This window comes from Ischnura elegans, chromosome 1 (genome assembly GCF_921293095.1).
Source record: "Ischnura elegans chromosome 1, ioIscEleg1.1, whole genome shotgun sequence".
NCBI lineage: Eukaryota > Metazoa > Arthropoda > Insecta > Odonata > Coenagrionidae > Ischnura > Ischnura elegans.
Window position 1 is genome coordinate 90,932,358 of NC_060246.1, and position 14,734 is coordinate 90,947,091.

A 14,734-nucleotide genomic window follows, 5' to 3' on the forward strand; every position below is an offset into this window, starting at 1 on the left:
TTCGGGGCTTTGTGGTGACTATGTTTTGTTGTCTTGATTGTTATCATACGGCGTCAACTTTTTCATTAATTTTAATTGCGACAAGCATAGACATGAGACTATTTTTTATCATCATAATGGCGTTTAGGTATTTAAGCAATGTCATTTCCAATGCGGAGAAGTGAAGGCTCCACTCTCCTCAAAAACATACCGAAAGATTAACTGGGGGCTATAACAGTGGCTTTTTTCGAAGAAATGACATTTGTTGGTGGGCAGGTCTCTTGTTATTATATTGGAAGGGCTACGGAAGATATTGGGAAGCGGCGGGCACAAGACACATTTGGTGTAATTGTTGCTTTTAACCCTCTAGCGGGCACGACTGTTATTTCTACACAACTGGGCGAATGGCGTACTTTGCCCATGTTATGAGCATATATGATAACACTCGAGTTTTGTTAAAATTAAGATGGCATAGCATAATGATGTTTGAACCATTACAATATATATATATATATATATGCATGCCCCAAAAAGCATGTTCCTGTCTCTTTGCTGCTATCGTGTGTATCTTTCCTTTAATCCTTGTGTCCTCGTCCATTCCTTCTGTTGGTGAGTGGTGAGCTGGCCCAGTGCCATCTATTGGTTACTCTTGTGGGCCATGGCAAAGGGAGTTTTCTTTGTATAAACCCCCGCCGAAATCATGGTAAATCTAATCGTCCTGGTAGCGCAACTGGAAGAGCACCTGGCCGGCAACCAGGGGGACGACAGAGGAGCCTATGCCCTCCCCAGACACTTAAAAAATACACAAGATTTTTAATACGGTTATAATTACATTCATTTAGTTTTGTGTATTATGCAGCCTCTTTCATTTAATTTCATATTAATAGATTTGATAATAAAATAAAGAGAATAATTTGTACAGTAATTGTTGTATGTTGTTAGAGAAGTCCATTTGCCTGTCAGACCCCCCCTTCCTCAGAAAAAATCCTGGATCCACCCTTGCATGTAGCAATAAGCTTGAATTTTATTACAATATTATGTATAATGAAAAGTGAATGAAAGGGCATGTGTTTTGTAAAGTGTGTAGCCTGATAGACTATGGGAGGGTTGGTCTGAGCCCATTTCTGACATTGCAAGTCATCCCTTTTAGGAAAAAGTTCTTGTCATAATAATGAGTAGGGCAGAGGGAGTGTAAGAATGATGGATAGGGTTCAATAAACTGTTATGTTTTTCCTGTAGTTTCCCACTGACATGTATGCTATTTGATCCAATTAGGGAATTTATAAATGGACTAATATGTGATGATTATATCATCTTGAAGACAAGAAGCTTCTTAAATATTCAATTTTTCTATTATTGGTCATCACAAAATGATCATTGGTAAAGGTGATTTGTAACAATTTCTCCTTTTATTTTAAGTCTTGTAATTTAGGTTAAAAAATTACTGTCTTAATATCTACAGAAAAATCTGTGGAATATTTTTACTTATAGAATGTTCTTCCATTTCTGTAGGAACAGCAAATCATGGTTTTCCTAACAGTGGCTCTTGTCGCCACATGATGACAGTGTGGGGTTCCATATCTACCCCTCCCTTCCATCCCTATCCTCTCCCTGGAGGCATCGTCGGGCTCTCATCGATGCAGCGCCTCCTATCCCTTTTTCCTTCCTGTATCCTTCCCCTCCTGATGTGTGCAGATGAAAAGTCTCGGACTTATACAGACACGACATCAGCTGTATTCTGTTTTTTTTTTGCAAATATAACAGCACTTTTATGCAACATGAATTTATTCCAACACTTGATGGTAGAGGTATAAATAAATACTTCAAAACTTTTATAAAAGAATTTATTGTAATTTAAAAAGTACAATATCCAGACCTTCAGTTAAAATATTTTTCTTTATAATTAAATTTTTTGTGCATGTAGAAAGCACAACTTTCCATGCTATAATTACACAGAGTACATATTAGTATCTCACTCACACGCTGCACTTCTCTCATCTCTTCCATGCACACAAGTAATTGAATGTTTCTTAATTATTATGGGAGAACACAATTGGAGATAAAAATAACCATTGTTCATTCACGAACACTTTTCTTGGGTGTGTAAAATATTTTTCTCTCCTCGTTGTTCATAGGTCTGGTTAAAGTTAGAATTTTATTTTCATGAATGAGCTATGTACAAAATGAAAACATCTTTCATAAAACCTCAATAAGGAGGTATTTATATACAAGCACTTGAATATGTAAAAAAAATTGTTATTCATGGAGGTTTGATATGCAACCAAGATATTTTGCTGCAATGAATCATTTAATAGGTGTTCATATAGCTCTGATTCATCACTAGATCATCATTTCTGTCATATTTCAACAGAAAGCATTATATTGTGACCACGTGAAACCCTAATGCATAGGGTTTACATGATTCCTTTTATTAAAATTGGTCTCTGTTGGAAGTTCTTTTTTTCTCTAGTAATTGTAAGGTCCATACTGTGAGCCATGGTAATAAGGTCCTGGGTAGGCATAGCTGTAACCATATGCATACTGCTGCTTTTGTGGGTGCACTGGAAATGGATAGTTAATATCTATTAGTTCTTGTAAATACTTGCAAATGCAAATGGATTCGAATCTTACCGATTGAGATTTTTCAATACTGTTGCTGAGTGCATTATTTAGTATTTGAATAATTTCTTAGTTTCTTAAATGCAAAATCTTGAAAACTTTCAAATCTTGTGTAATCAACTTTCTGGATTTAATATTTAATCAATCGTCATTCTCTTTGATATTATTGAAGAGTCAAATTTTTGGCTCAGGCTGATGAAGCTACTCTTGTTTAAAGCCCATATAAAGATTTTGGAGCAAGAGCTGACACAGTACTTGTACTATAGGTGAAACGAAATGTTGCTGTCACACATTATAACCTTCAGTGTTAAAACCCAAATTCCAACCAGCACCTCAAACTATTGTTATGAAGTTGAAATTGAAGCATTGAGTATATTAGTACTTATTATATAATTAATTGGTAATGTAAATGTTTCTCCAGAGAAGAGTGTATTATGTTCATAGGAAGATGTCTAACTAAATTGCTAACTCTTATTTTCAAATTTGAATGAGTGGCCATGCATTCTTTTATTCTTTGTTTCCGAGATTGAATATGCATGATACCTGTGGTATTATAAATTAAAAGAAACTACAAATAGGTCTATTCACTCCACATCAAATTTGAATTTTATTCACAGCTGTTATTAAAGAATGAAAATTTTAATTTAGGACAAACATGCCACATGAACAGTATTGAAATTCACATTAATTGCCATGAAAAAAAAATGCTCCTGGGCCAGGAATTAAAACTTGGTAAAATTTCCATGGGCATAAAAGGACCTGGATAACATTGTGGCTTGGAAAGCCGTAGGTCCATGGTTTGATTCGCGATCTAGGGGATTTTTTTCTCATTGCAATTAATGTGAGGAAGTTCTGATAGTCTGCAGCAGATAGAAAACTGTTCTATGGTACCTCCTCTTAAAGAGGCTATATTAAAAAAATTGTTGCTTAATTGTTACTCATACCTCCAAAATTGGTTACAAATTATTGGGTACTTCTCTTCAGAAATAAGTAATCCACATTTAATGCTTAATAACCCATCATTGAATGAAGGGGGAAAAGTTACTAAGTTGGCAAAACAGTATGATGTATGTTAACATTATTATTGACTGGATAATAGGTGGATTGCTCTCAATATGTTAATGAAGGGTTACTTTTTCTATTTATTCACGCTCTGGCAGCAGAAATATCAGCCAGTTTAAATGGAAGCTAAATGAATTCAGGTCAAGGGTCTAATTTTCCATTAAATTAACCTTCATATATGTATCTCTTAATCTAGCAGATACGCTTTTTCAGTGAAAATTAATTTTTGTTCATTTTTGTGGAGTTGAGGTCTAATTCCAAATGCCATTGTAGTATTATTCTTAATCATATTTAATGAGTACATTGTCAAAATTAAGAAATAGATGGTAGATGTAGTTGATGATTATGACCAAATTCATCATAGATAAAATTAATGAGGCAATAACCCAGCTAAAATGTTAAGTGTCAGTTTCCTGAACCATTCAACCAAAGGATTTACAACCCCCAGTTATTATAATAAAAGCAGCTACACTTAAGCACTAAACTAATTCCACCAATAATCCATAGCTCCATTATTCTGCCCTGCCAATAAATCTTACTCTTTCTGTTGAGAGCAGTTTGTTTGTGAATTTTTTCGAGCCTCGATGCTTCGATTTGCGAAAGATTTCATGTAATCCCTCGGTGGGTGCCAGTTTTGAAACACTGCATCCAGATAAGTCATTTTGAAATTAAGAGTAAAGATGTGACAGCTATCGAATATGCAGATAATTGAGAGTAAGATTGTGCTGTTTTGAGAAAAGGAGGTGTGCGTATGTTTTCTCGCTGAAAATCCCTCAGAAAGGGCTTACCCGGCATCATATATTGCATGTTCATAGCCTCCTCCTTTTCTCTCTCATTTCTTAAGCAGATGGCAGCTGCAGAAAACATTATTGCAGATACTAGTGCCCAGCCCACACCGATCCAAGCGATTATGTATGACCAATCATATGTTATGTCGGTGTTGTCACGCAGCACCTGTAAAAACAGAGATATAAGATGGGATAATGGAACCAGTTATTGTTAGTGTGAGGGTGATAATGAGCTGCATCCAGGTTGCGGGTTTAGTTTCCTTTTAAACCAATAATTTTTATTCTCACTGGGCATGATGTATTGCACATTCTTGGCAGTTTCCTCCTCCTTTTCAGATCGAAGGCAGTATGTTGCACCAAAGAACAAGGTGGATGAGATGAGACTAAATCCGACACTAAGCCAGCCAAGGATGTAAGACCACCCATACCAACTTGTGGCATTGTCACGAAGAACCTGTAATTCAAAGCTCAATTTTTTCCATCTCTGAAACTCCACATGGGACCCTTGAAAAGCAATCATGCAATTGCTTCAAAACTGCATACTGATATGGATATGGAAGGAAATGAATTAGAGGAGAGGTACAACATTTATTTTTTTATTTATTTAAAAGACCCCTACTTTTACCTGAAAGCTCTCATTCTATGGAATGAAATAAACAAGACACATGTAAAAGGTACGAATGTGAGTAGATTAATCAAAATTGTTCCTCATATATTTATTTTGTTATAATTACCATTTTAAAGATTTATTATAGCAAAATTATTGATTTCAGGAAATGCCTTTTCTATAGTATTTTTTCTGAACGTTAAATGAATTAATGAAATTTAATGAGCATTATCCTCATATAGGTTATGAATTTTAGATATGGCCTAAGAAAATATGTTTGAATCATTAAGAGTTGGAAATTCTGGCATTTTGTAGCTGTTAAGTGATAAATTTATGTTTTAACCCCTTCATTAAATAAGAAAATTATTGTGAATTGGTTGCCCTTTCATCCATCTGATGATAAGTATGTCTCACTCAGGCATATAGCCAGAAATTTGCTTTGAGGGAACTTGGGTTGCATGCAGGTATTCTATAGGTACTGATATTTGTTGTCAATTTTGCACTAAATTAAAAACCATGCATTTCAGCTATATATTTTGTTTGTAAAATAGTCTAAGTCAAATTTACTGTTGATTATTGGCAGACGTAAAATGTAACTAAATGTATTTGAAATGGAGGATCAGAGGATTAAATGTGCCATTTGGCTTGTGGTCTCCTGAGCTGATAAATAGCGGGTAGCTGCCACAGGGGAAAAAGTTTTGAGATTGAGAAAACTGGTATTGCCTAAAAAGGGAGGCTGAAGCCACTAAAGCAACCCTCCTGGCTACGTGCCTGGTCTCACCATGTTTTAACAAATTTTATCGTTATTGCCATTGTATAAAATTATTAGGGTTAAAAATTTCTTGGTTATAAATTATTTATGCAGTTGCATATATTTTGTTTACTCAATGGAGTATAAATGGCAGACTATGCATAATTAGAGCTGAAAGGCAAGAAGTATAATTTCTTTGTATTCACAATCTTGCAATCTGGGTTGTCCATGGGAAAGGGCTCCCTTAATTCTCACTTATTTTATTTATTTATTTCAAAAGCCCACATACAGCAATTAATGCCAATTTGCAGTGGCACAATAACAAGATAATAAATAATATATAACAAGAAACGAAGTACATATGATGTTATGGGAGTCATATCAACCTAAAATGAGCCGAAAATCAAGTACATAAAATATAACGAGAATCAAACCGCGAAATTAAAGAACACAAGTATATAAAGCTAAAGAAAATTGTAGCAGTGGTAAGAAATGGGAAGTGTTGTTATTGATGTTCAGAGAGGTAAGATAGAGCCAGGTTAGTAAAGACTCGCGGATCAATACTCGAGGAAGGGAATTAAGAAGTGAGGGAAGGCGGAAAAAAGTGAGCGCTGAATGAGTGATAATCTGGGAACTGGTGTGTGGAGCAGTGAGTGGGTGCAGGTAGGGCGGGAGGGTACTCGGAAATTAAGATAAGAAAGGAGTTCAGGACAGTCTGTGATTGAGTTGAGGATATTGTAGATAAATTTAAGGTCTCTTTTAAGGCGTACAGAAGGAAGATTGTGAATGGAGAGAGAAGTTGGAATGGTGTTAGTGGGCATATTACACATGTGAGGTACTCTATATTTTACTATACTTGAGAAAATGTTAGTTAGAGATTTAAGAGGCAGAGAGATTGGACGGAGCCGACATCGCCCAAATAGGAGAGCAATGGGCTATCACAGGAAGGACAATTGTCAAAAAGTAGCAACGAAGAGCTTGTGGATCTTTAATTTCTGAGTATCTGTATAGTAGGCCTAAAAGGGACATGGCCTTAGACTTCGCTGTTTCTATGTGCTCGGAGTTTTGTATCAATTAGTACGCCAAGATCCTTCACTGACGACTTGCGATTCATGGGTATTGAGTTTATAGTGTAATTGAAGTTAAGGGGGAATTTTTTTAGGTTGATGGACATGGTATTGCACTTATGCTCATTGAGCTTTAGTTCCCAGGTAAGACACCAGAGTGAAATGGTATTAAAAGCGTTTTGCAGTTCGTGGCAGTCAGAGGGAATGTGGATGGTTTTGAAAACTTTGCAGTTGTCAGCGTAAAACAGCATGTGGGCTTGTGATGTGGGAATAAGGGAGGCTAAGTCGTCAATGTATAAATTAAATAGATATGGTCCTAGAACACTGCCTTGGGGAACTCCTGATGTTACAGGAGACCAACTAGATGAGACGCCAGAAAGAATGACGTGCTGGTTTTTGTCACTAATAAAGCTAGACAAGAGGCTGAAAAAATTGCCATGGATATTAAATCTATTACTTATTTTATGAAGGAGGAGACTATGGTTGAGGGAATCAAAAGCCTTCGAGAAGTCAAGAAATACTGCATCAAGTTGGGCTTTCTTAGATATTGAGGCAACAGCATGGTGTTGGAAAACTGACAAATTAGTTAAGCATGATCGCCCAGGGAGAAAGCCGTGTTGGCAGGGGGATAGAAAAGGGGACATGAAATAATACAGTCTGTTTAGAATAATTCTCTTGCAAACTGATGAGAGAATTCTGGAAGGTACTTGATATCTCCACTGAATAAACGCTCAACAATCGCCCACCGAATCAAATCCACTCACCTAGAGAGCCCTTACAGTAGTACTAGATTAGCGGATTTGATTCGGTGGGCGATTTTTGAGCATTCATGCAGTGGAGGTATCATAATGGTGTGATGTAGGATGGTGAAGCAAGTAGGGCATATCATCTGACGGCAGGCTTACCCGTAAGCACTTCCATTGGCATTTGTGTGTGCCATGTTACTGGGCTCATTCCAAAAATAATTTTTTTTCCTAAAAGGTGGGTAGTTTAACGCATGATTGTGAATATTTTTTCTCCAGAGACAAGTAAAATTAGTATGTTACCATGAGAATGAAATTTTCTCCAAGATGAGAAAATTTTACCTATTGTATTAAGTGCTCATTGGCCTCTCTATAATACATAGCGACATAAAGATGATTATTATAGAGAATGTATTCTTAGATATCCCCAGAGTATATTTTAATCGGTTGAAAATCGGAGAAAGCATAAAGAAATAAGTGAGTCCACATGTCTCAGATGCCCATTTTATCTACACAGCAGTCAACATCATTTAGAGGTTGCAATTCAATTTCTATGCATCAGAAATACATGTTCTATCTATAATCATCTTTGCTCTGGTTTTATAATTAGAGTTTCTATATTGGTATATCATGTTAATTTTAGAAAACTCATTGCAGTAGTTTAGAAACCCTTTTAGCTACCACAGAAACAGATTTTTAGCATCAAGTAATGGAAAATATTTTTTGAATCCATATCAAGAACTACATATATGGAGCACTCTATGTATGTGATTTTTGATGGGCTCAGCTTACAGCTTACGCAGGTCCTCAAAAGTTATAAATATGACTGCAAATCCTTTTCAAGGATATATTTTTATAATTGATCATTTGGCCATGTATTAATTTACATCTGGAAACCTCTTTATTTTATCATTTGGGAGGTAATTTCATTATTTTTCTCAAGGCATATCCTATGACGCTTCTCTCAGGTTTACATTTTTTCACTCTTTGAATATTATAACACACAATTAATCTTAGATTCATACAAACTTAGACTTTTTTCAACCTTTTTGACTACTTACATTGTCCCATTGCTGATAGAATTCCTCTCCGATAACCTTTTCCTTTTCATAGTATTCCACACCGTGCCATAACCCCATACCTCCAGCAGTTAAGAGACCTGAAAAGTGAAATTTAGACCAATTTATGATATTAAATCATCATTATGTGATTACTCAAAGGGTTTCCATGAACGTAAATGAAACATTTAGTATTTTTATGTAGTACATATATGGAAATAGTATTTCCTCCCATATGATTTTTTCTCAAAGTCAAATACATACTTCTGTGTAGAATTATTATCGGAATATCTAATTTATACTGTTCCTTCTCAGTTATGAGAGCTAATGATTTTCAAAAAATCCGGTATATTTGGTAAATTTTCCTCCATATCCTGGAAAACTTAAGGAAGATGGAAGCCCTATGTCTATTATATTTTTTGGAGGGGCTATGCTTCACTGATCACTCAGATTTACTTTGAATGCATAACTGTCATGTAAATTACTAAGTAAATTGCAGTGTATAACCTTTAATTGCATAAGATCTCAGGCAGAGTCGATAATGATCAAGCATCCATATAGCCTTTAGAAGACTACTGAAAGAAAAGTGATGCAATGAAGTGTGAACATGTATAACTTCAAAACTTACATGAGAATAGCATTAGAATTGCTGTTGCCGTTATGTTTCCTGGTGATCGTCTCCAGCATCCAGCAACTCCTGTCCAAAAGGCTATGAACACTGTGAAGAATGCGAGTATGAAGAGAGCTATCATGGAACGCCCCATGTCTGTAAAAAAAAGTACACATTTTTTTAAAATCACACACTTTGTCATCTGCCTAAAAGAATACACTACCTAACATCAAAAATGTTTTGGGTTCAAAAATAGTTCTTTCCAAGGTATTCTGTCTCAATTAACAGAAAAAACACCATAAAAAGGTGAGATTAGGTCTTTCGTATATAAGATTCAAAACATAATTGGGTATTAATTCATGGTTGTTTCTGGCTGGTGCCAAGACAGTGTATGGGGCTATCATTTTGGGGAAAAGTTACTACTCTAATCCCTACTCAGTGATTTTAACAATAGCTGTGATTCCCCTCATCTTAACTTGCTTCATAGAATATTTTTGAAATTCTTATTCTTTGACTGATGAAAGCACCTCGTAATAATTATAGTTATCATGGTGTAATTTTATAATATATAATTAATTAGTAAGGGCATCAGAAACTTATGCAAAGTTAGATTTGAGTATATTCATAGGTTATTAATTCAATTTAGGTGCTCCAAAATTTAAATCAATGCTATATCTCAAATATTTCTTTCGTAAGGGAGAAAAAATTTACAAAATTATCATTCCAGAATATTTTCTCAGCTAGAAAGCACTGATAATTAATATTATAATTTATTTAAATTTTATTTCTTAATAATTTTTCATTTCTTGAAAATCTAGTGAAATTCTAGTGAAATATTAATTCTGTAAACAATAAAAATTCTGTATATGTTTTAGCATTTTGTGTGGCAAAGCCTCTCATGAAATTTTGTAAGTTTTTACTTATTTTGCTGCATTTTAGTTGTACAAATTCTTCTTCTCCAAATGTACATATTTGAAATTATCAATTTTGTAAGTTGGAAGTTAAAAAGCATATCTACTTTAGCATTGCTTTGAACAGTTCATATTGTCTAATAATGACATGTAGTTAGTAGTATTTAAATTTATTGTTATGTATTAAATTTCCTAAAGAACCTTAAAAAAACTTGAGATTGCCTAAAAAATTAACTATTTTAGAAATATTTCATTATAAAATCATAAGTAATAGAACCAACACTAACATAAATTTGCTAATGTATTTACAAATTAACCTCATTTTTATATTTTTATGACTGTAATAGTTTGAATGCCATGGTTTCAATATTCTTGGGATTAAGCATATGTTATGATGTGATTAAGTGTGCATAACTTGAACTGATTATGTTAAACTCACGCAATCTAGTCATTGCATCCTCAGAGAACTGCTTGGTCTGGTTGTCCACATCAGGAATGAAGTAATCAATATTCATGCAGTGTGTCTCAACTGGACTCAAGTAGAGAGGAACTGAAAGGGAAAGAAAAAAATAATATAAGACGTCAGAATATCGGAACCAACTACATGTATTAGATAACAATAAAAAATAAAAGCTAAGGATAGAGTTTTCCAAAACGTGGTAAGTTTCCACTGAAAAAGTTCATTTTGTCACATTCCATAGCTTACATGCTGGTATCTATTTTTAAAAGTATTTACCATGCTTTTCACGTCATGAAGGTTTCAAAAGTTTAATTTTGGAAAGCGATAATTTGGAAAGGAATTTTAAAATAAATTTTTTACCTAGGAAAATGTCAATTCTCTGAAAAAACGTGGAAGAAAATTAGGAGATACATATTAAATTCTTTGTATAGTATTTGGAATTTCCTTGAAAATATGTATTTTGTCAACCTGGTTTCTTTCATGCCTTAACATACTGTGAGATAAAACTGTTTTTGGTAAGAAAATTCTTTCTTGAGAAGACAGTGTGACATAACTATTTTACTTGGTCAGTTGGGGCCAAAGGGCTTCATTTCAAAAAAGCTTGTTGCTGGTGACCAAATCTGTAGCTGATGAGACTTGATAGTGAGGGGTCAAGAAGTTCAAACCTCCTCCAAAATTTTGGAGATTTGGTCAAGTGTATCCTTTTCAAATTATATCCCCCATAAAATGCACTCTCATGCTTTTGAGCCTCGCTACTGGAATTTTTTTCCTTCTCAAGATTTAAGGACCTTCAGTGCAGGGGCAGATTCAGTATCAAATTTGGGGGTGGGGGTCATGACCTGGGTCTGGAGAGTGTGGAATATCCTCCAGGAGAGAGGGTCATTCTCCTGAGTAAAATTTTTTAAATACCTATTTTTTACGCATTTTGGAACCTAATATTTCGTTTTCATTCTTAAAAACAGATTAAATTGAGCAATTTGAGACATTTAAGGATACAAAAACTTTTAATAATAAAAATTTTAAATGTTTGATAAAATTTGGGGGAGTCATGAACCCTGTGACACCCCCTTAAACCGCCACTGGCCCAATCCCTCTTTGAGTGTTTTGTAGAGGCAAGGGCGTACCCAGGATCATAACTAGGGGGGGGGGGGAAGCCATGGTTTAGGGGGGGCAAACCAAGTTGTGACATTAGTTTATGAGATTATTTCCTTGAAAAAATAGTTTTATTTTAGATACATATCTTATAATAATACATATCATTTTTCGTGGGTTTAAAGAAAATTTGTTGAATGCTTAAGTTTCAATTCAGTACTGATTTTGCTTAAGGACTTCGCGATTTTTGCTTCTACCCTCCCCGTATCGTACCCTCGCTGGGTACGCCCATGTGTAGAGGGGCTTTCAATTGCAGCAACTCCTTCCGTAGAGTGTGTCGTTAAGCCGTGGTCCATTCCTATCGGCTTCTCTTCGATTCCCACGAAAAGCAAACATTGTCACTGTTCCGTGGAAGAGCTGACGCCCCCTGGGGGCAGTCGTGTGTTGACGTCTCGCCGCGTCGGCCACATCGCCCCCGATGGCATCCTGCGTTCGTGACCACAGAAAAAGGCGACCGTGTGGTCTTGAGGGGTGACGGCGACGCGGGTATGGTGGCGGCCGGTAAGGTGGCAAGAGGTGCTGGCAGCGGAAGTGGGCAGGATATGATACATAAGGTGAGGCACCCGCATGCCCTACAAGGCCGGGGTCTACGCACCCAAGCCATTTGAAGACGCGTTCATTGTGCGAGGGCTCGTTCAAGTAGGCAGGGAGTTCAATGCGCGAATGCCGGGACGTGTCTCACCAGGGACACGCGGTCCCCCCGGATGACCTCACGTCGAATGCTGGCGGGTCGTGGACTCATTTCCATTTTCGACTCGCTTGCAACGGAGATGAGCGGAACAGGTGCGCACGGCATTCCGATCTCCAGGAGCTGTAGCCCCCCGGAACATTTTTCACGTCACTTGATTGTTGTTCCGTATTATTGATCTTAAGATTAGATATAGGCATATATACCAATACTCATGACTGTAAAATAATTACTTAATGTTAATAATTACTTAAAATAATCCTCAACAATTTTTACTTTCCCGCCAGGGTTCGGTGTATAGGTCATGCTATCATCGAGGGTACTAACAAATTTAGCATGGGAGTAGTCTAACATGGTCAGCGACAGTGTACGTCCTTTCCTATTCGTGATCCACCTTTACTGGTGACTAATTAGATGACTTCAATTGTATGCATATCTATATCTAACCTCTTAGTCCCCTGGTTAGCGACACGTACCTAAGCGTTGAAACCAGTCCGACGAATAAAAATATATTTGGAAGTAAAAAAATTAAAATTTGTAAGGTTCACTATTATTTTAATATGGGCACGACTCGGGTTTCGTAACGTGGTTACATCTTCAGATGTAAGATCAGTCACCTGAAGATGTAACCACGTTACGAAACCCGGGTCGAGCTACTGGCTATACATGTTACTCTTTACTTTCATTTGAAATAAAGGCACATACTTTTCGACTTTCTAGGACTAATAATTATGATGATCGATCGGTTGATAATGAAATTTCGATTTCTGTGTCAGTCAGCGTCCACGAATATGAAGCACGACCCGGGTTTCGTAACGTGGTTACATCTTCAGGTGACTGATCTTACATCTGAAGATGTAACCACGTTACGAAACCCGAGTCGTGCCCATATTAAAATAATAGTGAACCTTACAAAGTTTTATTTTTTTACTTCCAATATGGAGAGGTTTCAAAAAGTAAAGCCTGAAGTTATCAGTTATAAAAATATATTTGGAATGTAAATACTTCATTTATCAAAAGGTATAGGATTGAGGTAGCAATCATGCTGTTAATCGTTATGGGTATTGTAGTTTTGTATAATCGTATTGGGTAGTTTGTACATGGTAAATATTCTCAGTAATCCTAAGAGGCAAGGTAGTACTTTAAAATTGTAATGCGATATTAAATTATGGCTGTGACATTTGTGACAAAGGGAATTCCTTGTCCGCATTTCAGATCATTTCACCTACTTATAATTGATTGAAGAGACCTGAGATACTGGCTGCATATGCTACTCTTTACTAAATAACTTTCATTTGAAATAAAGGCGCATACTTTTCGACTTTCTAGGACTAATAATTATGATGATCGATCGGTTGATTATGAAATTTCGATTTCTGTGTCAGTCAGCGTCCACGACCTACTTGTCTCTGGATTCTGGGACATTTCGCTGAGAGACGACTCACAGCGGCAGCGATCTTCTGAAAGATAATTACAAGCGCAGAGAGAGAGGGAGGGACTTGAGAACTGAGCGGGCAGTCACCTTCCTAGAAATTACCTCAGTGGGAAACGCTTCTGCGAAGATTCGAGGAGGAAAAGGCGCGCCCGTGAGGTACGTTCCATGCCACGTTATACGTGGCATTAATGCAGCATCCACATGGATTTGTAGCGCTTGGCGGTAGTGATTCTAGGTTCAGAAAAAATGTTATATACAAATATAACCCTCTGCGACTGCTACAACCCTCAGAATTAAAATCTGTTTATTTTTTATAATTTAAATTGCAAAATCAATTAATATTTTGATGTTTAAAACCTATGCAAATATTTATTTCAGATGGTTGTAAGGACAGCGTTTGTGTCGACTAATGGAAAGCAAAACTACAGCTGACTGCAATGTTGACAGCAGTTTATCACGGTTGTTGATACCTACCAAATGAATTTATGTGAAGATGCGTATTACCCTTGCAAATGTTTTGTGGAAACTTAGACGACGAATTGATGTCAAATAATGCTCATTGGGCGTATAGCATCCAACATCGCTTTGGCCCCGTCAACGTAGTCGAATCTTAATGCTCTTTCACTTGCATTTCTCCGTTGATTTTTGAGATGTTAACATAGGAGGATTTAGGGGGGTATGGGGGGACGTGCCCCCCCCCCAGACGCTTAAAAAAATGTACAACATATTTACAACGGATATCATTAGGTTCGTTTTGTTTCGTATATTACGGAGCCTTCATTATTTAATTTTAAATTAATAACT

At 36.2% G+C, this 14,734-nt stretch overlaps 1 protein-coding gene across 2 annotated transcripts in view; it reads right to left on the minus strand.

The window, feature by feature from the left end:
* Positions 1-2,104: 2,104 nt before the first annotated feature.
* Positions 2,105-14,734, minus strand: part of LOC124165754 (transmembrane protein 114) — a 136,830-nt gene continuing 124,200 nt past the window's right edge. The window contains exons 3-7 of one of the 2 annotated variants that reach the window (XM_046543252.1): positions 10,635-10,745; positions 9,303-9,440; positions 8,678-8,775; positions 4,449-4,614; positions 2,105-2,540 (exon numbers count right to left, since the gene is read on the minus strand). In XM_046543252.1, the coding sequence (XP_046399208.1) occupies positions 2,446-2,540; positions 4,449-4,614; positions 8,678-8,775; positions 9,303-9,440; positions 10,635-10,745 (608 nt within the window). In that variant the 3' untranslated portion in view covers positions 2,105-2,445. Of the gene's footprint in view, positions 2,541-4,448; positions 4,615-4,736; positions 4,903-8,677; positions 8,776-9,302; positions 9,441-10,634; positions 10,746-14,734 lie in introns of both variants that reach the window. The other variant, XM_046543246.1, reaches the window with a different exon arrangement.